Raw genomic sequence first — 26,211 nt, 5'->3', positions numbered from 1 at the left:
AGAACTGAAGCCCAGTGGAGCGGCCGGCCAGAAGGCTGTGCCCCAGAATGCCCTCTCGCCCGGTTTCTTTTTCTGTCTTCCACAACATCTCCACCCGGAGAGGCGTGAAGAAGGGCGGGCTCTTTTTTTCACGGGCTCACACACACACACCCTTGCACGAAGCAAAAGGAGGGTGCTGTCGAGCAGCTCCCATTCATTGCAAGGCGGATGGCCTAGAAAAACAGGCCCTGGGGAGCTGGGTCTGCTGTCGTCCCTGCCTCTGTCTGCTCCCCCCCCCTCCTGCCCACTTTGCTATTCAAGTGATGGAGGCAGAGAGAAATCTCCTTGCACTGGGGGAGAAATGGGCTTCTGTTGCACCAGCAAGACTGTGGCCATTTCAGACCCTTCTGTGTATTCACAGCAGTCAGCAACTACCAGATTTTCCCATGTGTTAGATGAGGTTTTTTGACTCAAAAATCATGTAAAAAAACTGGGGTCATCCTATACATAGATAGTGGGGGGGGGGGGGAAGCTACCGCTGCTAGTAGCCAGCTGGTTAGCAGGCGCACAACTCCCCCCCCATGCCGTTGTGAGAGGTGTGTGTGCTCTAGGGAGCATGCGCGTAATTCCCCCTAAAAAAAGCTCAACAATTTTGAGCCTCATTTTCTTTAAATTCAGTCCCCCAAAATCGGGGGCCTCTTATACATGGAAAAATACGGTAATCGAAACCACAGAGATGCTAAAACAAATTAATTAATCAATGCAAAAATGGCTAGAACACCAAGACTAGGATGCTCCGTATGTGTCTGGCTAAAAGGTACCTGACTGAGCTAGCCTGGATGCAATATTTTCGTCACAGGGGTCTCCTCAAAGCACAGCTTCCTGCTGGGAGGGGCCATCCAGGGACCCTGGCCAGGACCCCCCCCCCAAGTCACCTTCCTGTTTCCCCCAACTGTGTCATCTTGCCAGCCGCTGGGAGATGGAAAGCCCAGAGAAAACGACAAGCCCTCCAGCGCAGCGAAGCTCCTGCAATCATTACAAGACCAAGACCTCAGTCGGACCATTTATTTCGCAAAATGTAACAGAAACACAGAATTAAACAAAAGTGCCCAAGCTACTCAGTGTCATTCCTAGCAGTGCAACTCCCCCCAGTTCCCAACATGCTCTCAAGGGAAACCAGCCCACAGGCAGCCTCAGTTACCCCAGGAGTCAGCCAGCCCCCCCTTGGAGGAAAAGGTCTGCCCAACGCTCTCGGGGATTCTGCCTATTTGGCCAGTCGCTCTGGGGCCCTTTTGTACCGCATACTTTGCACACACAACAACTTGGTCCTTGCAGGTGCCACAGCAAAGGCACACATTATCACGGTTCTTCTAGGCTCAGGGGCTCACGGCTATTTTGCTCCTTTATTCAGGAGGAGAAATCAACACAGTGCATGAAAATCTTTAGCAACCTGCCAATGTGCTTCCTAGCAGTTAAGTGACTTCTCCGACCCTTCCCTTCCCTTCCACACCCCTCTCTCACACTTCAAAGCCTTCTGTTCTGCAGTGCTTGGAGGCCTGCATGCCCAGAGTCTTCAAAGATTCACCGATATGAATGATTAGGAGAGAAACTAGGAAGGCGGTGGCTGTACCAAAGACAATTTGCACCAGAATCTGAAGTAATTATATAAACCTCGGGATATACTGATTTTGATCACTGTACAGAGATCCTACGAGAACAAGGAAGTTTCAAAGTTCATTGTGCTGAAGGCCTCTGGAAATTCTGGTGGACAAGTCCTGAAGATGTTTCTTGACCTGAGAAGACAAGAGACAGGTGCATGTCAGCGTACAGGAATGGTTTGTTGGGAATCTGAATACGGGCAGCTTCACACACAATTAGTCAATTAGGGTTTGGCAGACAGCCAAGGCAATGTGAAGGAGTAAGTCTGCCTGGTGATACAGAGGCATGGAGACAGCTCCCTCATTGGTCAAGCTCTCTCACGGCAATGATGATTTATGGCCTACTGACTGGAATGTGAGAGTTCGGGAGTTCTGTGGTTCAGTGTCAGTGTAGGAGTTGTGAGTCATGTCTGAGAGAGCTAGTCAAAGATCCGTGTTCTCTTCTGTTCCTGTAACTAGTCCACTGTATATAATAAACATCTAACTACAAGTTCCTGGTTCCTGCTTCGTCCATCCTGTCTGCAGCCAAGTCGCCAATTGCTGTCATGAACTCTGCATTTACTCTGCTAGGTCTGGCTAAGGTCCTGCAACTAGTCAGAAAGTTGCAAAACACCAAGAGGTTTTGCGAATATGGGTGCAGCTCAGCAAAGAGGCAAACAGCTGCTTGCTCCTGCTACTTGAATACGGCTGCCCCAAGGAATCCTGCCCAGACACATGCAAGCAGTGCAAGGCCAAAGCCATTCTGGAAGGGGGTCTGAGGAAGAGCAGCGAGGTGTCGAGGGGGGGTTGGGGGGAGCAGTTCTTAGGATCTTGGGGTGCTGGAAGGACATTGCCTTGGGACCAGCAGCGCCTGTGCATTTGCAGACAAGAAGATCCCTGAGGAAGGCACTCACACCCCGTTCCATCTCCAGCGCTGTCTCCCCTCAAACAAGGCTGGCTCAGATTTCCCGCCTCTCCCTGAGACCACAGAGCACCCCCAGATGAATGTGCGGGGGGGGGGGGTGAAGAACGGGGGCTCCTGGACCCCCTCCCCTCCCAGAGGCTCCCCTGTGCACCTTGTAGCCCAGCTCCTTGGTCTTCTCCTCCAGCATGGCGGTCTTCTCCTTGTTGCGGCTGAGATGCTCCTCGTCTCCCAGCCCTTCAATGTGCCTCATCTTCTGGTGCGAAATCTCCAGCTGCTTCTGGTAATGGTGGTGCTTCTCCACCTTCGCCTCAAAGTGCTTCAGCTCTTCCTAGAAAAGCAGGAGACATCGCTTCCTTTTATCAGTAGCTGAAAGAGCTCAAAGGGCTTTACGATAAATACGCAGGTGGGCATGGCGGCGTCCCGTGCCCTTGAGGAGGTCCTCAGCACCCATGTCACAGCAACCCCCCAAACACACACAATCCTTTGCACCCAGAGAACCAAGGAAGGACGGAGAACACACCCATGTCAGGCAGGAATGTTGAGGGTGGCAGGAGAGGATATATTGTTCATTAATATCCTTCCTCACTTGCTAGTGATGCAGGTGGCGCTGTGGGTTAAACCACAGAGCCTAGGACTTGCTGATCAGAAGGTCGGTGGTTCAAATCCCCACAACGGAGTGAGCTCCCGTTGCTCGGTCCCTGCTCCTGCCAACCTAGCAGTTCGAAAGCACGTCAAAGTGCAAGTAGATAAATAGGTACCACTCTGGCAGGAAGGTAAACGGCATTTCCATGCGCTGATCTGGTTCGCCAGAAGCGGCTTAGTCCTGCTGGCCACATGACCCGGAAGCTGTACACCGGCTCCCTCGGCCAGTAAAGTGAGATGAGCGCTGCAACCCCAGAGTCGGCCACGACTGGACCTAATGGTCAGGGGTCACTTTACCTTTAACTTGTGCTAGCAAGTTCCTTTACTTAGCAGAGTTACATTCCCCTTTTTACATGCACAGCAGATAGCTGGTTGCAGGCTCGTGTGAGCCTTTCACTATTACACAATTCAGTCTGTCTCAGATTGAATTGTACGTTCCTGGTAAATTCCCTTGAATCCTTCAAAAGAATAAAGATGCCACCATCTTATTCAAAGTCAATAAAAGTTTACTTACATCAGTTCACAGTCGGCTCCCTGAAGGCAGACTTAGTTATAAATATGTACAGTGGTGCCTCGCAAGACGAAAATAATCTATTCCGCTAGGCTCTTCGTCTTGCGGTTTTTTCATCTTGCGAAGCACAGCTAGTAGCGGCTTAGCGGCTATAAGCGGCTTAAAGATAAAGGAAACAAACTCGCAAGAACTCGCAAGACGTTTCGTCTTGCGAAGCAAGCCCATAGGGAAACTCGTCTTTCGGAACGACTCAAAAAACGGAAAACCCTTTCGTCTAGCGAGTTTTTCGTCTTGCGAGGCATTCGTCTTGCGGGGTACCACTGTACATGTGGCTCTACCCCATATGGGGGAATAATCCCAGTGCTTCTGATAGCTGAGAGCTAACAGAGCAGTCCTAGCTAGAAGCCGGTCAAACAAAGAAGAAAGTCATAAAGAGAGAGGTGTGCTGCGTGACTCGTCCTTTTGTTACCTGGACAGGTGAGGTCACGCCCACTTTCTATCACATGCAAAGGAAGGATGCTCCAGCCAGGAGGAACAGGAAGTTTCAACTGGCTGGACCAAACATTCCCTCGCGTGTCTTCTCTAGCATTGCAAGGAATGTTGTACTTGTTGCCTCTCATTGATCACATCCCCCATGTCACAGCACTCCCCCCCCCCATGATCCTTTGAACCCTCAGCCACCCAGAGAGAACCAAGGAAGGACAGAGAGCAAGGAACGCAAAGCATTTTTCAGACGGAGGCATTTGTTACAAATCAGTCTGGGGCCCCTTCGAAACGCAGCTCTTCCAGATCCCAGCCATCGCTCCCGATTACCGCAGCGCAAGGCACCCAACCGGAGCCCCTGCTCCCTCCAAATGTTGAAGCAAGAAGGCATTTGTGTCTCGGCCAAGAGGATGGTCAGAATTAGGCCAGAAAAGCCCCCAAACCAGAGAGGTTGACGCCAACATACCCGAAGCGATTCCAGCTCTTTCTCTGTGAAATTGGTGGATTTCGCCAGATCCCACAAGTCAATCACCCGGGGCTCCTCAAATTCTGGAGGGACAAAGGAGATTTCTGTGTGGAAACTCAAACAGCGGCAGCTGGATTGCAAAAAGGCTTCACTGCTCTTTGTTCTGCACCCAGGAAATACTTGTGCACGAAAAGAGAAAGTATCTCCCCTCTATTAACCTCCAGCTGAGAAGCTCCTGGAGTTCTGGCCATCTTATTTCAATTGTTCAAAGAGTGAGAGAGGGAAAACCTCAGGAGAGCGGCTGGCTGCATCAGGATCAGGCCAAAGGGGGCCCACATGGTCCAGGATGCTGGCTCCTGCAGTGGGCAACCAGGTGCCCCCAAAGAGAAGCAGCCCCCAAGCAAGACAGCAGCCCCACAGCCCCCTGCAAGCCCCCATCCTGCGACTTCCAGCCACAGCATCCAGGCACATCGGCTTCCCTGCCCCGTTGCCTAGACAACCACCCTCCCTGCTGCCTCCCTCCCAGCCCAAATGCCGCCGCTCCTCACGGGCGCCCAAGCGGTTCCCCCAAACGATCACCTGGAATCACACAGGGCTGCCAAGGAGGGGGGGGGGTCAAAAGCAGATCTTTCTCCAATGCGAGAGGACAGGTGTGGAATTTGTGAAGGCAACGATGAGGGATTGGCCAAGACCAGGGGTAGGCAAACTATGGCCCGGGGGCCGGATCTGGCCCTATCGCCTTCTCAATCCGGCCCACGGACAGTCTGGGAATCGGCGTGTTTTTACACGAGTAGAATGTGTCCTTTTATTTAAAATGCATCTCCGAGTTATTTGTGGGGCATAGGAATTCGTTCATTTCCCCCAAAAAATTATAGTCCGCCCCCCACAAGGTCTGAGGGACAGTGGGCTGGCCCCCCTGCTGAAAAGGTTTGCTGACCCCTGGCCAAGACCCATAACTCACAGGTGCAAGCGGGGGGGGGGGGGAGACCTACCGCTGGAGTCGTCATAGCCCTGGTGGGTGACCCTGCGCAGCCGCTCAAAGCCCTGGTTGATGCTGTGCAGCTTCTCCTTGAGCTCAGAGTGCTTCTGGTGCAGCAGGTCGTGCTTGCGGGGAATCTCCTCCTCTTCCAGGCCGGAGATCAGGTTCTTGTGGATGTCTGGGGGGGGGGGGCGAAACGGAAAGCACCATCAGCCGGAGGAAGCCGCAGGTGGGAGAAGGCTCCCAAAGCAGGGGGGATAAAAATCAATGGTTTTTTAAAATAAATTTTAAAAAAATCTAATTTTTTTTATTTAAACCGGATTTTTAAAATAAAATGCTTTCAGAGGAAAAGTCTTTCTAAAGATTTTCTGTTTTTATAGTCCAAATGCTATTCATCAGGGAAAAAAGATTTGTTTTAAGTTTTTCATGTTTGCTAAAACTCAGTCTAAGGCGTGTGTTTTTTAAAAAACATTGTTTAACCACATCAGTTAACAAACATGGATACATATGCTATAATGTTATCATTTAGTTAAATAAATTGTTTAAATTGTTATTAAGGAAATGATTATTTTTCTCCTTCCAATCAAGCACAGCAGAAAAGTTGCCCAAATATAAACAGTTAACTTAATTTCATAATTCTCTGCCTATGTATTTCAAATCATTTTCGATGTAACTGTAAAGACGACTCTGAAAATTTATTGTTCCAAAAATGAAACCTTCATCTGGTTGTAAATATGGAAGAATGAGTCTTTCCATAAAAGAAATGACTTAAATCAAGTCTTACTGACTAGTGATTTAAATCATGATTTAAATCAATTTGATTTAAATCAAATCCACCCTGTCCCAGAGTGAGGGGTGGGATTACCTAAGGGGGTCAAGGGGGGGGCAGGAGGTGAAAGTCTAACACCAGCGGCTGTTAAGATAAGATAAAGGATTAAGATCGGAACTATGATATTGGGAATAAACAATAGAGAAAAAGCAGTAACAAGAAATAAAAAATTTTCTCTTGACCAGCCAAAACATGGGAAGTCTAATTAAAATATATAATTTGGATTGTATAATTGGCTTTATTATTTGTATTTTGATGTGGTAAGATATGATATTCTATCAATTGGAGTGTTATTAATGAAAGATGAATAAAAATTATTTCCAAAAAAGGGGGTGGCAGGAGGGGTAGAAATACCTTCCGTCCGACTGACGGTCTCCAGCAAGATGTTGTAGTCCTGGACTTTCTCTTTGTGGTGCCTGAACTCCCGCCACAGCTTGTCCAGCTCTTCCTCGGTGAACTTGCCTGAAGTTTTGGCCTTGAAGAGAGATCCAAGGAAGAACAGTAGCAGGAGGGGGTTACGGAAATTACGGAGGAGGGGAGCATCTTTAAAGTTGTTAAATGTTCCAAATATTATGCCTGAATGTATCCTTTCAACTTGACAGCTCAGGGAAGTTACCGAGCTTTAACAATCATACAAAATGAACTCCTTTGCCAGCTTCCTCCATTCCAAAGCTGTTTTCCCCTTGAAAAAGGACTCCAGGAAGTGCCCAGAGGACAATTGCTGAGCTGATTGTTGGCCAAGGAAAGCCTAATCCCATCACCAGACATGCAAAGGAAGTTCTATTGTACTTTGGGTGGTGGGACTTCAGAAGTGTTTGTCTATGCTAATCTTATACCTGAGTCTTGCCCTGCCATGTCTGCTTAGGCTAATCTTGTACCAAGGACTTGTCTGGACATGTTTGCCAAGATTAACCCCTCCCCTTTTGTGACATGTCAATGATGTAGCAATGATGCTGTACGAACTGTATTCTGGGATATGGTGGGAAAGTTCTAAAAGTCCTTGTCACCCCATTCTCGGGGTTCAAAATTCCTCTTTGAACCTGATGCGCAATAAACTACAGCTATTTGCTCTGGTAGGTGGCTGGAATCCTTCCTTTATTCTCTGCCCGACCAGCTGGGTGACTGAGCAGCCTCACACCTAGATTTTCCCCGTAACAAGGGTAATCCCACACTTTGCCAACTGGGCAGAGACGCAGCGTTTTGTGGAATATCCTGTTTTGGAAGGTGTTGGACTACAATGTGCGGCACACAAAATTTCTTTGAGTCCCGCTGCTTTGTCCTACAAATTTTCTCTCCCTGGAAATCCTCTTTTGAGGCACCTGATTCTGGGGCGAGGCAATTGCAGGCCAGATGCCTTCAGTTCCCCAGAACAGCCAACAGCAAGAAGAACACAACTGATCAGGGTGAGAGAACGTCATGGAGGCGCAATGTTTCCTCTCTCACCTTTGCGGACAGAAAATTGCCACTGGTTATGTTGGAGCTGAGGAATCAGCGCTGGGAGGGACCTCAAAAGTCATTTAGTCCAGCCCTCCCAGTTGGTGCAGAAAATCCACAACTGCCGTTCCTAATTTCCACGGTCCCTGACTCAAGGGAAGCAAAAGAACTGGGAACCAAGGAGAAGGGCAGGAGGAACGATGTCCCCCTCACCCCTCCCTCGGAGAGACCGGGCGTAATAATGCAGGAGGAGCCTGCAGGATTAGGCCAAAGGGGATTCCCAGCAACCCAAATTAGGGGGTGTTATGGGACTTCTAATGTTCATAAATGTTCATAAATGTACAAGGCAAACTCGTACATAAGTATATAAACCACGTGTCTGAAATAGTACAGGAGAACAATCCTGAAGCCATTTTGACTCTCCCAAATGGACCTCAGATATTTCTCTGCAAGGAGGAAGGAGAAGGGGAAAGCTTCCCAATGGTCTTTGGACTGTAGGGGCTGCTTACACCTCCCTTTTCGAATACATCCTGACAAGTATATGTTAAGCTGAGCACACTCTCAATATGCGTAAGAGATTCAGGAACTAAGGATCTACCATCTCCCAAGGAATGGCCAGGCTACCAGAAAAGGCAAGTGATAAGGCCTTATCAGGTATCCTGGCAGACAGGAGAGAAGCAGCACACTCAAATTTCTGCTGAAGACCACCTCCTTCTGTGATGTATGGATGATGTTTTGGGGGATGGTCTTGAGCTACAGGTGGGGCAATTTTTTTTTCTTTTCTTTTTTGAAATCGTTTTTATTTGATTTTACAAATGCAAACTTGTAACAATACCAAATACATATCCATATATAGAGATTTCTATGAACATCAGGACTTCCCACCATCCCAGGTGGGGCAATTTCAAAAGTCAAGCCATTTGCAGGCAAACTAAGGCCTGGGGACCAGATCCGGCCCAATCGGCTTCTAAATCCAGCCCACGGACGGTCCAGAAATCAGTGTGTTCTTACGTGAGTAGAATGTGTCCTTTTATTTAAAATGCACCTCTGGGTTATTTGTGGGGCATAGGAATTTGTTCATTTCCCCCACCAAAAAAATATAGTCCGGACCCCCACAAGGTCTGAGGGACAGTGGACCGGCACCCTGCTAAAAAAGTCTGCTGACCCCTGAGTCAAGCTATTTCAAAAAGCTTGCACATGAATGTTCTGGGTTCCTCTTCTCCCTTCTTGCGTGGGGGGAGCGAGGGACCCTATTGCAACACTTTAATAAAGATCAGGCTTACTAGCTCCTTTGCTTCTCAGTATTCTCTGGCTGACCTCTGTTATTTGCTCCTACCAACAGGGAACCCACTTAAGGACTCTACATGGGCTCTGGTATAAGGAAAAGGGAGCAGTTATAATAGGCATAGAGATTCTGGCAGTGGAGAGAGAGCACAGCCGTCAGGGCCAAGAAGCTTCTTCCAGCTAGCAAAAAATGTGTGAAGTGGAACTGTCACCAGAAAATAGGGGGTGCCCCTTTAATGGACCCACTCCCCTTCTTAAAGGACTCAGGAGTCTCCCAAGGTCACTATCCGTCAGAGATGAATTTCCCTTGCAAGACTTAGGCTGGGAGGCATCTTCAGGGCAGAATTAGGGGAGGGCGGAATGCTCCAAAAACTGATGGTTCCCCTTGATATCTATCTATCTATCACTACAGCCGAGCTCTGGAATCAGATGTGAGTCTTTCTGGGGTGGGGGAGGGGCCTCTGCATTTGCAGGGGGGAAATCTGCAGGTACAGCATTAGGGTTTAATGCCCCCCCAACTGCTGATCACTTCTCCCTGTGCTGGCATTCCTATTAGACTAGCAATTCAGGGGCTGGATCCACACACCTGCTGACATTGTGGACACAACAGGATCACCCCCCCCCCAGCAAAAACAAAGCACATTCAAAGGCAGACCTTGTTCCAGAGCTTCTCCAGCCGGGGGTCATCGAGCACGTCGTTCTCCAGGCTGTCTTTGACGTAGTTTGTGTCTCCCAGCTGCGTGTCTTTCTTCCCATCCATTCCATACTTGGCCAGAATCACTGGAGGGGCAACAGAAGGGTTGCACGAATTTCAAAGAACACACACATAGCAGGCACCCCTCCCCCTAACCCCCCCCCCCCGGGATCCTTCACCCTTCAACAATTTAAGAAATGTTTTCTGGTAAAACAGACACTTTATTTGAGAGTATTAGACAGTTCAAGAGCAAAAGCAAGGCCATCTTTAGCCTCCAGCTAGACTGGGAGACCCACTTCCAAACAGACAGAAGGAAGTGAAGTCCTTGCTAAAACCTTCCTCCACAGCCAGCAGTCTTTATATTTGAAAGTCTGAAGCCCTGTTAATAGACAAACATCTTGTTAGGATTGGGACCCAATCTTATGTCAATAGATTCTGTACCTGTGCATGCAGCATTTCAATGGATGCTCTGGCAAGCCAGGAAAAACAAGGATCTGGTATTGTTCAAATCTCAGACTTGCAAATGTGTTGCTGAAACCTGAGCTCTCAGCTTGGCATGAGTTACATGTGCAACCCATTTTTGTGGTGCATGGTGCTTTTGGCTGGTCTTTGGCTAAGGGGCTGGGCAATTTATAAAGCCTTTGAAAGTTGCTACACACCTTTGTTCTGGGTCCTCACCTCCTTGCAAGTTCTGGGGGGAGGGACTCTGTTGCAACAGAAAAATAAAGATCTGCCTTGCTTTCTTCCTTGCTCCTGCCTCCAATGATTCTTCTCTGACTGATAATGAACTTGGGGGGGGGGGTACCAGGTCCCTTGGTGGGGAGTTGGACCTTAAAAGCCAACACCCTTTTCTTTTTTTTGTATATCAGAAGCAAGATCAAAAAATATTCAGGGACCCTTATCTGCCAGGCCTGTTTGTTCACTTTGCCAGAGGTGGGAAAAGCCACAATTAGTGGACCACTGGCCATTTTCCAGGGAGCAGTCCATTGCCCCCATAAGCATCTAATGTGCCATTATGGGAGACAGAATCCTGGGTTAAAGGGACTTTGGTCTGACTCAGCAAAGCAACGCCCAGAAGCAGCCAGCCAGGCAGACAATGGGACATTTGCCTCCACCTGGGAAAACCTAGCAGAACGAAAACTCAGGCAAGAGCTGAACTTGAAGCAGCCCACAGCTTGCAGCCAGCTCCACAAGAGCCAGTGCTTGCTCAGGAATTTTTGTAGAACACAGAGCTGGTTAAATTGCAAAACACTTTGCAGGAAGTTCTGCAGTGACTCAGAGGGGAGCTTCCATGCAAAGAACCCAGATGAACGAAAGCTGCTCCCACAGCCTCTTAGATCTTTTCACACCAGATGCATCAGTGAGTTTGTAGCCAACAGGGTTCTCAATTATCACTGCACCACAGCCTGTCTGAATGCATTAGACAGCTAATGGGAAGGGGTAGTTTTCCTATTTATTTGGGGTTTCTTTTAAAAAGCCTCAGTGACCCAAAGCCAGGTCTACAGAAGGGAGCAATTCTTTACCATTTAGATTGCGCCTGAGCTTGGCTTCCTTCTCTCCATCTTCATCCAGCCCTTCGGCCTTCAGTTTCTTCCAGCTCAGCTCATCCTTCTCCTGAATTTTTAGATCGCTGTGTAGCTCTGCCAATTTAACAGCAGAGAGGTGGAGCTGCAAAAACAGAAGGCATTTGGGGAGAGGAGGGTCTGAATCAGTTGAACCGAGAATCAAATTCAAGTGGTGTTCAGCTTCCCTAGAGGAAGATCTGCTGCATGAAGAGTCTTCTCCATTCTTCGGGTGGGAAAAAGCATGAACAAGACTCCCTTCTGGGGAGGTATTCAGCTGTGGCAGTGGGGAGGGGGACCGGCGAGATGGAGGAAGGGGCCAGACTGCCTTGATGCTGCCTCCCTGCTTGCCCCCTCTCCCACTGACAAGACCTCTTGCCAAAATCACCCCGCAACCGGACCTGCCCTAAATGGACGAGAAAGATGCAGGCTTTTAAAAAACAACGACGGAGGGACCCTACTCATTGCTCGCCTGTTCAGACTGGATTTTCGCCCCCCTTGTAATGCGCCTCCTCCCCTCCAGACCAGTCCATCGGAGGGCGACCAGGCACCTTGGAGAGACCACCAGCCGGTGGGGCGGCTGAAGATTAACCCCTCCGGGCGCCGTCCAGGCGGGATCCGGCTAAAGATTAACCCAGTGATCCGCCATCGAGCGGGGCGCCAGCCCCGTCCGGCCTCGGCCGCCTGGATCCAGGAGACGTTGCCGGACCCTCCCCCAGCACCTTTCCCAGCAGGCGGGGGGGGGGGCAACTCTTTCCCCGCTGGGGGTCTTCCAGAGCCGAGCCGCCAAGTGGCCCGAAGGAAGCCAGCAGGGGCCGCTCCTCCGGGGAGGGTTCGTTGCGAGAATGGAGGCTCCGACTCGGCGTTAGGAGTAACTTTCTGAATACGAAATCGGATTTCTTTTGCATTCCTGCGCCGCTTTCCGTTCCAACGAACCCCAGAGCGGCTTACAAATAGCAAAGAACCCGAAAGACACAAGCAACGCGCCCCTTCGACGGCGGGAAGGTGCCGGCCTCCCCTTCCTTGGGGGTTTCCCAGGCGAGGTCGGAGCCCCGCATTTCCAGGGGCTGGACTAGATGCTTCTTGGGGGGGGGGGGTCCTTTCCCAGCTGGGCCAGCTCCGCTGGGAAACCCCCCGAGAAGGAGAGCCCGACGTCACGGGATACCCCCTCGCCCCAGAGCGTCGGAAGGGAGCCCCCCAAGAACCACCAAGCAACGCCCCCCCCCTCGACGGTGGGAAGGTGCCGGCCTCCCCTTCCTTGGGGGTTTCCCAGGCGAGGTCGGAGCCCCGCATTTCCAGGGGCTGGACTAGATGGTTCTTGGGGGGGGGGATCCCGTGACGTCGGGGGCGCAGTAATCTCAGCAGGACGATCTCCGCTGGGAAACCCCCCGAGAAGGAGAGCCCGACGTCACGGGATACCCCCTCGCCCCAGAGCGTCGGAAGGGAGCCCCCCAAGAACCATCAAGCAACGCCCCCCCTTCGACGGCGGGAAGGTGCTGGCCTCCCTTTCCTTGGAGGTTTCCAGGGGGGGCTCCCTTCCGAGGGGGGATCCCGTGACGTCGGGGGGGGTTTCCCGGCGGAGCTGGCGGGGGTTGGGCTGGATGCCCCCCGGGGTCCCTTTCCGACTCACCCGCTGCGCCTTCGCCCACACCTGGCTCAGCTTGACCAGGCGGAACTCCGCGGGGGGCGCCTCCGCCGCCGCCGCCTTGGCCTCCTCGTTGGCCTCCCGCGAGTACTTGCCTCCCGCCGCCGCCTGCGCGGCCAGCAGCGCCAAGAGGAGCCGCGCCCGGAGCATCGCGGGGCCCAAAACGCGCCGAGCGGAGAGCGGAGGAGCGCTCGGGCCAGGAGAACTACGCCTCCCGGGATGCACCGCGCCCTCTCTCGCCCGTCCCAACAGCCGGACACGGGCGGCTTGCTGATTGGTTAAGAAGGGGAAAGGAGGGGAGGAAAGGACGTCCTCCTCCTGCCGTCACCCATAGAGATAGGAAAAGGAGAGAGAGAGCTGCTGCTGCTGCTGCCGACGCCTCCTCCTGCGCGCAGCCTCAGAGTGGGGCGTCTTCCTCCCCCCCCCATTTTTTAAATTGATTTTCGACATTTACCCCCAAAATACCCTAACAAAACACTCAACAAAGAAAACCACATTACACAATAATAAATACAAAGAAAAAATGTTTCTTCAATTACCTAATTCTCACTACATTGATAACTGACTTCCTCGAATCCCCTCTAACTGAAGCTCATTATATCACCTGTATAACAGTTCTCCAAATTCACATTTCTAATAATATTAACTCCTTTCATTTACTAACCTCTTCTCCTTTATTAATAATCTAGTCCTTAAAGTTTACTATCCTATATTCTTGTTCTACCCCTAAGCCTATTTATTAGTTCCAAGAATTTTCTCTTTATCTTCTATCACAATATTGAGCTAGATATGCCTTAAATTTCTTCCAATCCTCTTTTCTTTCTGGTCGCGGATTATTCCCGTCTGGTCAGCTCCAAAAATCCAGAATCTTCACCCGCCATTCTTCTATTCTTGGCATTTCTTGCGGAGCCACTTTCATTGTCTCTCCCGCAACGTGAACATTTGAGAGGGGAGTCTGCCTCACACGCAGCCGGCGCTGCTGCACCTCTACTTTCTTATCTCTGCGGCGTCCCTGCCGCTTTCCGATTGGGCGGGATCCCCGACAGGCGCCCCTCCCTCTCCTCTCCCCAATTGGTCTCTTGCAAGAACCTCGCGGCAGCTATTGGCCAAAGACCCGTCCATCTGGGCCTCGGGAGCGGCAGCCCAGCCAGGGGCCTCGCTCTACCTTCGGAAAGGAGTGGGCGGCGCCGCCTTTCGTTGCCGGGGCAACCAGGTGCGCCGAGGGAGGAGCAAACGTGGCCCCGCCCCTCGTAAGGACTCCAAGCCCCGCCCCCTGTAGATAGACTGCCGCTGCAGCTGGAAATTCACTGGGAGCCTCAGAAGAGCCTGGCTGATGGATAATAATAATAATGATAATAATAATAATATTTATTTATACCCCGCCCTCCCCAGCCAAGGCCGGGCTCAGAGCGGCTTACAAGCAATAATAAAACAAGATGAATGATTACAACTTAAAACAAAAGTAAAGTACAACATTAAAATAATGGAACATTAAAATATTAAAATGTAGCCTCATCGCAGGAGGAGAAGGAAAAGAAAAAAGAAAGAGAGGGAGGGAGGGAATCAAACTGGCTCCAAGCCAAAGGCCAGGCGGAACAACTCCGTCTTACAGGCCCTGCGGAAAGAAATCAGATTCTGCAGGGCCCTGGTCTCACGAGGCAGAGCATTCCACCAGGCAGGAGCCAGAGTTGAAAAGGCCCTGGCTCTGGTTGAAGCCAATCTAACTTCCTTAGGGCCCGGGACCACTAGGGTGTTGCTATTTATGGACCTTGAGGCTCTCCGTGGGGCATACCAGGAGAGGCGGTCCCGTAGGTACGAGGGTCCTAGGCCATGAAGGGCTTTAAAGGTCAAAAGCAGCACCTTAAATCTGACTCTGTACTCCACCGGGAGCCAGTGCAGCTGGAAAAGCACTGGGTGAATATGCTCTCATGGCAGAGACCCCGTGAGGAGCCTCGCTGCAGCATTCTGCACCCACTGGAGTTTCTGGGTCAGCTTCAAGGGCAGCCCCACATAGAATGAATTACAGTAGTCAAGCCTGGAGGTGACCGTCGCATGGGTCACTGTGGCCGGGTCAGGGATAAACTGCCTCTGCAGCTGGAGGCTCGATGGGAGCCTCAGAAGAGTGTGGCTGCTGGATCAGGGGCCAAGCAGGGGGCCCCAGGGGGAAGCCCCCAGGCAGGAGCCCAGCCCCAGAGACCCCTCCCCGCCCAGGCTCAGGGGCCGCCAGCAGCCGCGTCTGTCCAGTGGGAGGGAAGTGTCCCCCAGGCAGGAAGGGGTCCTCCTTGGGGCAACCTGGCCCTCCTTGTGGATGTCCTGGTGCAGAGGAAGAAGCAGGGCCGGGTTGACGTCTGAGCTAAACAAGCTCTTCCTGCCCACCTAGCAGTTCGAAAGCACGTCAAAGTGCAAGCAGATAAATAGGTACCGCTCTGGCGGGAAGGTAAGCGCGGTTTCTGTGTGCTGCTCTGGTTCGCCAGAAGCGGCTTAGTCCTGCTGGCCACATGACCCAGAAGCTGTATGCCGGCTCCCTCGGCCAGTAAAGCGAGATGAGTGCTGCAATCCCAGAGTCGGCAACGACTGGACCTAATGGTCAGGGGTCCCTTTACCTTTTAAACAAGCTCTAGCTTAGGGCCCCACCCTCTTGGGGGCCCCCAAAAAATTTAAAGGAAAAAAACCCTGGATGTACATTTCCAAAATATAAGATATATTAACATACAGCTTCTCAATTGTATTTCAGTTCAACAACTACTTTGATAAAATACATATTTTGTTAGGTGCAAATGGCTTTAGATACCTATTAGGTAAAGGTTAAGGGACCCCTGACCATTAGGTCCAGTTGCGGATGACTGGGGTTGCGGCGCTCATCTCGCTTTATTGGCCGACAGCTTCCAGGTCATGTGGCCAGCATGACTAAGCCGCTTCTGGTGAACCAGAGCAGCGCACTGAAACGCCGTTTACCTTCCCACCAGAGCAGTACCTATTTATCTACTTGCACTTGGGACGTGCTTTCGAACGGCTAGGTTGGCAGGAGCAGGGACTGAGCAACGGGAGCTCACCCTGTCGCAGGGATTCGAACCACCATTCTAACCCACAGCGCCACCCGCGTCCCTATATTATATTAATATACTTCTCAATTGTATTTCAATTGTATTTCAACAATTATTTTGATAAAATACATATTTTGTTACGTGCAGATGGCTTTAGATACTTATCAGGTCCATATAGCACAGGCATAGGCAAACTCGGCCCTCTAGATGTTTTGAGACTACAGTTCTCATCATCCCTGACCACTGGTCCTGTTAGCTAGAGATGATGGGAGCTGTAGTCCCAAAACATCTGCAGGGCCGAGTTTGCCTATGCCTGGTATAGCATATATTCGACACAGAAAACAGTGACAATTCATTGTTGACAAAGGACAGCTGGACATAGAAAGGGCCCCATTCCCTTCAGGAGCTAAGGGCCTCCTCAAACCTCAATCCAGCCCTGGTTAGAAGAGCCCCCTGGATCAAGGCAAAGGGGGCCCATCGGGTCCAGCACCTTGTTCTCACGGGGGCCAAGCAGATGCAGTCATGGGAAAATCCAGAGGCAGGATTCCAGCACAAGAACAGCCCCCTTCTCTCTTGGGGGTTCCAGAAGAATTCTGGAATTCCGTCTTCTCCTCCAGGAATGTGTCCCATCCTCTTTTCAAGCCATCCAATTTGCAGGAGGGAGTTCCATCGTTTGACTAGGCGCTGTGCGAAGACGTATCCCCTCCTCGTGAGATTTGCCTTTTTTTCTTTTGCTTAGGAAATGCAAGAGGAGCAGGACAGGCCCAGGCCAGGAGCATCGATGACCATCACAGATCTGCCGCCCAGCCACACAAAGCGTCCTTCCTATTTGCCCTCCCTCCGGGCAGCCGAAATGAAGGGCCTGCAGGTGGCATTCTGGAGAGCCCCCTCTCGGCCTGCCTGTGGCGCCCCAATCCCCCTTGGGCCTTGGCTGCCGTAGTCAGAGGTCGGGTGGCGCTTGGCCTCGGCCCCTGCAGATCTCCTCCCTCTCGCAGCTGCCCTTTGGCCGGCCAGCCTGCGCCCAACAGGCGAGAGCAAAGGCCAGCACTCCTGCCCAGCTGCGTCTCCTTGCCTCGAGCGGCAGGATGTGACCAGAGGCTGCCGGGACTGCCATGCCCCACTCCCCATGGCGCCCCTGGGGCTCAAAGGGTCTGGCCTGCCTCTGTCTCCTGCTCTCCTCCATCCCGCTCTGGTGCCTCCTGCTCCTGGCCGATGGGGCGCAGAGGCTGCTGGGGGCCTCCAGCCCTTTCTTTGCTGCCTGGCAGGAGCCCCCCCAGAGGACCCACTCTGGAGCCGGAAAGGCAGCCCCCCAGGGGGTGGACTTTGGGCCTCTGTTCTCAGAAGCTGCCTGGGAGCCGCACTGTGAGCCTGGGCAGGTGCTCTTAATCCTCGTGACGTCGGCCCCAGGAAACGCGGAATCCCGGCAGGTGATACGGAGGACCTGGGCTGCACAAGAGAAGCCCCAGCCTTACCCGTGGCAGGTCGTGTTCCCTTTTTTAAAAAACATTTTTTATTAGGAATTTAAACAAAACATATTATCTTAAAACATACCATCCTTAATTTCCCCCCTCATTTCCCCCCACCCCTCCCTCCCATAAACAACCCCCCCCGCCCCACCCCCCTTGACTTCCCTCAGTTCCAATCTCTGGTTTCTCTATAAATGCTATTCTCTGCATGTTACAAAATTGTATGAATCCTTAATTTGTCTAACTGGTTATTATCAATAAAAGGTTTATGAGTGTTTATTCAAAACCTGCCAAGGAGTCCAATTCACTTTGCTGCATCTTTAGATACTTTGTAAAGGGTTCCCATTCATCTTTAAAGTCACAGTTATCCTTGTCCCGTAGTTTATGTGTCAATTTGGCCAATTCTGCATAGTCATCAGTTTCCCTTGCCACGATTCTTTAGTCGGGATTTCCTCAGTCTTCCATCCTTGTACTATTAAGACTCTCGCCGCCGTTGTCGCATACATGAAGATATTTTTCAACTTCTTTGGCAGGTGGTGTTCCTGGTAGGCCAGGGCGCAGGTGAGGGGGCCTCCCGGCAGATCCAGCAAGAGCAGGAGGACTTTGGGGATGTCCTGGTGGGGAATTACCTGGACACCTACCGCAACCTCACCTTGAAGGTCCTGCATGGCGTCCGGTGGGCCCTCGGCCACTGCCGGCCCAGCTACCTCCTCAAGACGGACGATGACTGCTTTGTCAACACTGAGCGGCTGCCGGAGTTCCTGGCCAGGCAAAACACCCTCCGGAGCGGCCTCTATGCAGGCTCCGTCTTTCCCCGGGAGAAGCGGAAAGTCATCCGGCATCCCTCCAGCAAGTGGTACGTGCCGAGGGAAGCCTATTCCCCGGAAGAATACCCGCCGTACGCCAGCGGCATCGGCTACATCCTGTCCCTGGACGCAGCCGCGAGGGTCCTGCGGGCGGCAGAGAGCGTCCCCCCCATCCCGGTGGAAGACGCCTACGTGGGCATCTTGGCTCAGCGGGCCGGGCTGCGGCCCAAGTCCAGCGCCCGCTTTGCCAAGCAGAACGCCAGGTGGCGAGTGTGCAACTTCCGCTACCTGATGGTGGTCCACAGCCTGAGTGCGCCAGAGCAGGAGCTGGCCACGCAGAGAATGCGGGAAGCCCAGCACGCCTGCAGAGACAGGCCGGAGGTCACCAGGTGGTGAGCTGGAGAACGCAGCATTGGGGGTCGGGGGCCTTGCCCTCCTCCTGCTCCGAGTGCGGATCGCAGCAAGAGCCTAGCGCTGCCCTCCTCAGGCTCCTTCCCCAACACCAGTCTCCCGCTAGAGAAAGCAAGTCCAGCTGGCATTTTGGCAGAAAGGTGGGATATGAAGGAAACAAACAAGATTCTGTGGGCCCAGCAGAGCCCAGATGTGCCAAGGGCCTCTTGGCAAGAAGGGGAGCCCCAGGAAGAAACGAGGCTCCACCTTCAAGGCTGCCAGGCACCCTTGGCCCATCTGGCCCAACACGGCCCACTCTGACCGGCAGCAGCTCTCCAACATCCCAGGCAGATGGAGGGCTTTGTCACTGGACTTGAACCAGGAGCGTCCCATACCTGGAGGATGTGATCCAGCACTGGGTGTTTTGTGCCTGTTGCAGCAGCCAGGATGAGGACTGCGAAGCCTGCAGAAACTCTGCATCAGCCAGCAAAACGCCCTCCCCTCACACGTATAGTGGCACTTCAGGGAGCAGAGGGGGCGGCTGTTTTGCCAGGAGCCACTCAGGCACACGCACACCCGACCTATTTCAGCACAGCCTACCTCCAGGCATGTGAGAGAGGGACTGAGAGGCACTGAATAGCTGCGATTCCCACATTTTAGCTGCATTTCCTGCATTTTAGCAGCAATTCTTGCATTGCAGAGGTCGTACTAAATGAGCCTTTGAGTCCTTTCCCAAACTACAATTTTGAGATTCTACAAACAGGCATTATTAACAACACATGCTAATCCTAACCCTAATCCTAATCAACAACTAATCCTAATATTACTCATTAGGATTACTAATTTCAACTAGAAACTCATCTCAGCTCCTCCCGGTATTTTATAGCCCAGTTGTGGTTTCTAATCAGTAAAGTGGTTCTTTCCAGGAGGAGACATCCCCACCCCCCATCTTGGAACAATCAGCTCAGCTTGTTGCTGCTGCAAGCTGGAAATGAATGGGGCAAGATATTCCCTCCCCACGCTGGGGGGCTGGGGGGCAAGCGCACACAGCCCTTGGCCCTTCAGTGCCACCAGAAAGACCCAGAGTCATGAGTCCTGGTGGACGGAGGGTTGCTTCCTCCTTTGGGGGGTGCTATCTGCCTTTTATTGCCTTCAAGGCGGGTAACTTTGCAGCAATAGCTTCTGTTCAGAAACGGTTCGGCTTCTCCTGTGGAATAAGCCTGTGTCACACCACTTCAGACTGTAGGCAAAGGCTTGTAAAATTGAAGTAAAACCAATACAGTGGTACCTCGGGTTACAAACACTTGTACGTTATGTGTTTTCAAGTTGCGGACCATGGGAAACCCGGAAGTACCGGAAAGGACTACTTCCAGGTTTCACCGCTCATGCAGAAGCACCAAATCGCGCCATGCACATGCGTGGATGCGGTGCTGCAGGTTACAAACGCTGCGGGTTGCGGATGTGCCTCCGTCATGGATTATGTCCGCAACCCGAGGTTCCACTGTAAATAAATAAATCCCTGCACCTTGAAAGCTAGGATGTCAAGGAGAAGAGTAGACAAGCACATCCCTCCCAAGCATGCCAGGATATTCTCAGCCCTCCATTTCTGAACACCACTCTGATGTTTCTGCGCAGGAAAGAGGTATAATGCATTTCCTCATTTTTAAATTTTATTGAAAAAATAAAATTTTACAAAAGTCTGGAGGCTTTTCTGTAAGGGTACAAACACTGACCTTGGAAAATGCCCCCCCCCCGGCACAGAGGGGCAAATGGAGTCCCTCGTGCTGCGCCTGCCCAACTCGGATGGAGTCTCAAAAACTTGGGAGAGGGAGGGGGCTCAGGGTGGGGCCGAGCCGTGAGGTCGGAAGCCGGCGGCAGGTAGCAGCCAAGCTTCTTCCTTGAGGAGGGGAGAGGCAGGTGGGGCCCCCGGGGAACAGGGCTGGGATGGGCCCCCGTGGAGAGGGGTGCACATGCCGTACGGATCGGCCGAGTGCGCGTGGCTGTGGAGCAGCAACTCGTGCAGAGTCTCGCCCACCTGCACCAGGTTGTCCGAGATGACGTGCAGGTGGGAGACGGTGTCGCTGGCCAGGCTTTCCAGGAGGAGCTGCTGCTGCCGCGACGTGCGCAGGATCTGCACCAGGATCTGCTGCATGCTCTGCAGGAGGCTGACGATGCCGGACCCTGCGAGGGGAGAGAGGAGGCGGGAGCAAGGGTCAGGGGGTCAGGGAGCCAGGGCAGAGACACCACCCAAGGGGGACCTCTCCAAAAACACCAGAGAGAACGGGCACCTTTTCTGTAGATTTCAAAAGGAGATTTGGAAGCTTGGGGGGGGGGGTCCTATGCCATTTGTAAATGCACCAGGGAAGGCGAGCAAATTGCCTTGTATGAATGCATTCTCTTCCCGGAAGAAACGGAAAGAAGGGGTTCTGAGCTGAGATCTGCAGACATGAAAAGTAAATAAGGAACTGCAGCAGTTGTTTCTGGGGTCACTTGGGCCCCAGGCAGTTTGTGTACATGGCTTCTTCATTTTTCTCATTCCCTCCAATAGGACCCCAAAATCTGTAAAAACAACAACATAAACTTTTCCCTAGATGGGGCTGAAATGCCACATGTCAAATCACACACAATCGAGGGATATTGGGAGAAAGTGGAGTTGCAGAAGACAAACACAAAAGTGTTGTTCAGTGGTGTTGGGGTGCTTTCAGCCCCACCTGTTTTTGGAGCACTCAATCCAAAGAAGTGACGCTCACCTTGACTGTCTGGCCCAGAGGGCTGCCCATCGTCCGCTGCCGCCTGTTCCTCTCCCACAGTCTCAGGCGAGTCCTTCTCTGCAGCGCAGGCTGGCCGGTCCGGGCTCTCTGGCAAGGGCCTCAAGGAGCCCTCGCAGGCCGAGGGGGAATCTGCAAGATTCGGCAAAGGGCTCGTGATTCAACTCCGCAGGCAACCCCTCTCTCCTTAGGAGCAGAAGAAGAGCCTGCTGGATCAGGCCAGGGCCCATCTAGTCCAGCAACCAGCTGCCCCACTGGGAAACCCAGAATCAGGACCCAAGAATAAGAGCGACTCCCTTCCTGTGGTTTCCAGCAAATGATACAGTGGCACCTTGGTTCTCAAACAACTTGGAACCCAAACACTGCAAACCTGGAAGTAAGTGTTCCAGTTTGTGAATTTTTTTCGGAAGTTGAACGTGCTCCGTTTTGAGTGTTATGCTTCTGATTTAAGTGCCACATTTCCGTTTTGAGTGTTACACTGAGGTCTGTGTTTCTGCTATTTTGCGTTTTTGTGGCTCTTTTTGTGTGTGTGTGTGTGACTGTGTGGAACCCAGTTTAGCTTCTGATTGGTTGATTGTGTGAACTGCATTGTTTATTGCTTTCATTTTTCAGTGTACATTGTTTATTGCTTGCATTTTATGGATCGGGGGACTCTTTAGATAGTAACATTCATGTTAAATTGCTGTTTGGGAGATTGTTTTTAAAAGTCTGAAACGGATTAATCCATTTTGCATGACTTTCTATGGGAAAGCGAACCTTGGTTTTGGAACACTTTGGTTTTGGAACAGACTTCTGGAATGGATTCAGTTTGAGAACCAAGGGAGCACTGTATTCAGAAGCATTGCAGCCTCTGACCACAGAGGCAGAGCAGAGCCAACACGGCTTAGTAGCCACTGATCTCCCTCTCCTCCTCCAGGAGTTTGTCTCATCGTCTTTCAGCTACACACCTACCAGCAGCCTGACACGCAGAAGCTGAGCAAGTCAACTGTCTCCCACCGCACAGATCCTGGGTTTTGCTGCCTGCCATCTCTTGAGGCAAGGATGGAGACGGCTTGGCCTCTGGGTCGCCCCTGTCCTTGTAGGGAGGCAGTTTCCCTAGATCTGGAAGGAAAATGGACTTGTAAAGCAAATCTCATAGGACAGCCATTGGCAACCTGGTGTCTTCCTATGTCCTCCCATTGGTTTGGACTACAACTCCCATCAGGCACAGCATGTACGGCCATAGGATGCTGGCGGCAGCAGAGCTGTGCTGCCCAGAGCTGATGGGAGCTGTAGTCCAACACAATGGACTAAAGGTAACCAGGTAACCAAGCAGGACAGCAGTTGACAAGCCCAGATGTGAGCAGGACATTTGATCAGGATGGGCACTCTGGGATTTTTTAAAAAAATACATATTTCAACGAAGGAAGTGGGGAATGACAAGCAAATAAAAAAGGACAAGGAAGAGGTAAAGAAACAAAATAACTTAAAAAAAAAAAAAAGTGGTCTACAAGGCCAAACAGGAGATTGTTCTTGCAGAGAAAAAGACCCATGCCAAGCTGAGCAGAAGCAGGGCAGGTCTGGGGGGCTGAGGGCGGGACAGCCCCTCCTCCTCCTTGCATGCAAGCCATAAAAGCAGCCCCTCAGCCCCACTGATCTGTCTCCCCCCAAGGTGGCAAGGGGCGCTTGGGTGGAGGAAGAGCCACAAGACAGAGAGAGACGCGAGCAGAAGAAAAAGGCTGGAATGGATCCGCCTTGCTGCTGGGTGTTGGCGCAGGTCACAGCTCCAGATCCATTCCAGCCTTTTTCTTCTGCTCGCGTCTCTCTCTCTCTGCCAGCTTCACTCGATCCCCATTTTTTAAAAAAGCATTAGGCCTGGGTACGCCCCACCCCCACCCCCACATGCACCCCTGTGTTCCCAAGCCATTCTCCAGGACCGGGCACTGGCATTCCCAGTTACCTTCAGATGGGGCCAGTAAGTAGAGAAATTTTCATGGCTTGAGGCCACACAGCTCCATCCTTTGCAAATCCAGGGCATTTCTGGTCTTTCTCCTTTTTTAAAAAATGAGTCTCCCCTCATTCTTGTAGATAAAATGTTTGAACCTGTACAGGTAATGGCAGCTGCTCAAACTAAGAGGGTTTGTTCCTTCCTGTTCCTGACAGAAAAATACCCCAGGAAGCAAGAGCAGCTGCTTTCTCACCCCTCCTCTCCCACCACCTGCCTCTTTTTGCCACAGTACCTGTTCAAGTACCCCAAATCCTGGGTGGTGCAGAGAGGACCAGGGCTCCCCTGAAGCCCACCCCAAAGCTGGCTAGGGAAGGGGGGCAGGGGGGAGAGGAGGCTCCCTTACCTGGCAGGCGCCTCTCCCCGAAGACAGGTCTCCCCGCAGCTTCCCAGATCCTCTTCATGGTCTTGTAGTGGGGGGGTGCCTGTGGGGCAGGTCGCCCCCCAGCCTGCTGCCTCCGGGTCTCCCACTCGGAGTAGAAGGCCTGCTTAAGGGCCTTCCACTTGGAGCGGCACTGGGCCACGTTGCGGCTGTAGCCAGCCAGGGCCAGCCGGCGGGAGATTTCTCGCCAGAGGGCCTCGTTGGGGCGCGAGGTGGAGGCCATCAGCAGCGTCACCTGCCGGCAGCCTCCGATGAACGCCAGGAGGCAGGCGATCTCCTGCTGGGTCCAGGCACGGCCCCTGGGCATCATTCAGGGCGGCTCCGTGGGGTGGGCACCTGCAGGGAAGGCAGAAGGAAGGGGCTCGCAGGACCAGGGCGGGCACCAGGAAGGAGCCAGATGGGGCGCCAGTCCCAGGGTCAGCTGGGAACCAGGGAGCTCTGCTGGAGTGGGGGGGGGGGGACTGCTGCTGCCATCAGGCTCCCTCATGCAGGCAATGATGAGACCCCTGTCAGCTGCAAGACCCTTGACCCCAGACAGCTCCCTCCTCTGGCAGCCTGCCTGCCTGCCTCCCTCCCTCTTCAGCATCCCTGAATGTGGCTCCTGGACTCCCCCCACCTCACAATTCCCAGTTTCCCAGCAGCAGGTCCTGCTCACCTGCTTCCCACTGGGGTGACAATACTGAGCCAGCCGGACCTGCTGAGCCTCTGCCTGGCCCAATGGCCATTTCCCACATAGGGCCCCAGCTCAGGGGGTCTCTGCTGGCATCTCCAGGTGGGCTGGGAAGGGGCCCTGCCTGAAACCTGGGAGAGAGCCTCTGCCAGCCCGTGTCATTAATGCTCAGCGGCATGGCTCTGACTCAGCACAAGGCCAGCCTGCTATGCCCCTCCGTCTGGAGGGAAGGGCACCTGTCTGGCATGCAGAAGGACGCGTTCTGAGCTGGAGGGACCAGGCAGAGGAATAAGCCCCGCCTAGCTGCATGGGGGAATCGCAGTTCATGGAGAGCGGCGCCCGCAATTGCGGAGGAGATTTCCCCCTGCGACTCTATCTGGGCTTGGCTTGGCGAGCGGCAGCCTGGGGCCACCTTCTCTGCCCACCCGACCCCGGCCAGGCCTCCTTGCGCCACTTCTTGGCCCCCGAAGGGACTGAAGGCCCGAGGCCGCTTCCTGCAGTCCTTTGTTTTTCCAGAGCGCGCAGCAGCTGGCGGGCGCCGCTCTGCACACGCTCAGAGGCCCTGTCTTACACGATTCCCTGTCTCCGCCCGCCCGCCCATCCTCCTCCTGCCGGGGCTGCAGCTGAGCTGCCCGGCCAAGCGCAAGGCGCGCGCCCGGTGGGGAAGGGAGCGCGAGCGCGCCCGCCCGCTTCTCCCGGCTCCGGCTCGCCTTACCTGCCGCTCCGCTCGGGGTCCGGCTGGCCAGCGGCGGCTCTGCGGATGCCCGGCCGCGCCCGCTCCCCCGCCCGCGGCAACGAGGCTGGGGGCTCCGCATGGCCGGGCCGGGCGAGGCTGCGCAGGACCAGGGCGCGCGCGGCGGCGGCGAGGGCAGCAGCAGCAACGACGACCCCGCCCGGCCTGTCGGGGGGCTGCACCCGCCGCGCCTCTGCCAGCAAGCAAGCGCGACGGGACCCTTTGCCGGGGGAGCCCCTTGGGGTGCGGCATGGGGACCCCCTGGCTGCGCCCCGGAAGCCTCCCTCCTCTCCCAGCTGCGCAACGCGGCCGCCCTGGCTGGACCCCAACCCTGAATGACCAAGCCCTTTTCCTCCCGTGCCAACCTACCTGGACCCCGAGGCCGCCCCGGGAGGCAGCCCTGCCTGCGCCCGCTGCCAAGGAAGCTTGGAGAGGGTCCTTCTCCGCGCAGCGCAGCGTCAAACTGCGGAACTCGCTCCCGCGGGAGGCAGCGATGGTCGCCCACCTGGACCGGCCGGGTATCCCCGGAGGAGGCGGCCGGCTTGGGCTGCAGCCACAATGGCCGGGCTCGGCCTCGCGGGCCAGAGGCAGCCGCGCGCCTGAAGAGCAGTGGCTGGAAAGCAGAGGGAGGGGGCGCTGCTTGGGGGCTTCATTGGGGGCATCTGGCTGGCCACTGGGAGGACAGGACAGGAGGCTGGGCTAGAGGGCCACTGGCCTGATCCAGCTGCAGACTCGTTCTCAGGGTGGCAAGAAGGGAGAGGGCCTTTGCAGCTGCTTGCTCCCTGCAGCTCACCTGGCACCTGCTCTGCCAAGGCTCCAGGGTGGGACTGTTCCAGAAGCTCTGCGAACACCATCCTGGTAGTCAAGATAGCCCCACAATTAACTGGTAGTGGTTGCA

The 26,211-nt window shown here is 53.3% G+C and overlaps 3 protein-coding genes across 7 annotated transcripts in view; 1 reads left to right on the top strand and 2 right to left on the bottom strand.

The window, feature by feature from the left end:
• The window catches only part of LOC310659500 (beta-1,3-galactosyltransferase 5-like), a 75,617-nt gene extending 55,141 nt beyond the window's left edge, over positions 1 to 20,476 (top strand). Inside the window, exons 1-3 of one of the 3 annotated variants that reach the window (XM_083403149.1) lie at positions 11,559 to 12,430; positions 16,854 to 17,595; positions 18,114 to 20,476. In XM_083403149.1, coding sequence (XP_083259275.1) covers positions 17,227 to 17,595; positions 18,114 to 18,782 — 1,038 coding nt within the window. In that variant the 5' untranslated portion in view covers positions 11,559 to 12,430; positions 16,854 to 17,226 and the 3' untranslated portion in view covers positions 18,783 to 20,476. Of the gene's footprint in view, positions 1 to 11,558; positions 12,431 to 13,987; positions 14,284 to 16,853; positions 17,596 to 18,113 lie in introns of those variants that run through there. The other 2 variants (XM_083403148.1, XM_083403150.1) reach the window with 2 other exon arrangements.
• LRPAP1 (LDL receptor related protein associated protein 1) lies at positions 1,031 to 13,294 on the bottom strand. Its single transcript, XM_083403139.1, has 8 exons — positions 13,056 to 13,294; positions 11,387 to 11,531; positions 9,825 to 9,949; positions 6,806 to 6,926; positions 5,636 to 5,800; positions 4,644 to 4,726; positions 2,693 to 2,869; positions 1,031 to 1,772 (listed from the first exon to the last, which is right to left on the bottom strand). Exons 1-8 carry the CDS (start codon positions 13,218 to 13,220, stop codon positions 1,707 to 1,709), a joined length of 1,047 nt encoding a protein of 348 aa, XP_083259265.1. The 5' UTR covers positions 13,221 to 13,294; the 3' UTR covers positions 1,031 to 1,706.
• Positions 20,429 to 25,927, bottom strand: LOC310659504 (uncharacterized protein). Of its 3 annotated transcripts, none has more exons than XM_083403156.1 (5): positions 25,683 to 25,927; positions 23,875 to 24,246; positions 22,496 to 22,645; positions 21,527 to 21,676; positions 20,429 to 20,957 (listed from the first exon to the last, which is right to left on the bottom strand). In XM_083403156.1, exons 2-5 carry the CDS (start codon positions 24,218 to 24,220, stop codon positions 20,614 to 20,616), a joined length of 990 nt encoding a protein of 329 aa, XP_083259282.1. In that variant the 5' UTR covers positions 24,221 to 24,246; positions 25,683 to 25,927; the 3' UTR covers positions 20,429 to 20,613. The 3 variants fall into 3 exon arrangements, with proteins under 3 accessions (XP_083259282.1, XP_083259284.1, XP_083259283.1); XM_083403158.1 differs by lacking the exon at positions 25,683 to 25,927 and adding an exon at positions 25,296 to 25,365; XM_083403157.1 differs by lacking the exon at positions 25,683 to 25,927 and having other exon boundaries at positions 23,875 to 25,143.
• Positions 25,928 to 26,211: the final 284 nt, after the last annotated feature.

The sequence above is a fragment of the Podarcis tiliguerta genome (genome assembly GCF_965153285.1).
Source record: "Podarcis tiliguerta genome assembly, chromosome: 11".
Taxonomy (NCBI): domain Eukaryota; kingdom Metazoa; phylum Chordata; class Lepidosauria; order Squamata; family Lacertidae; genus Podarcis; species Podarcis tiliguerta.
This window is presented reverse-complemented; position numbering and strand designations above follow the sequence as displayed.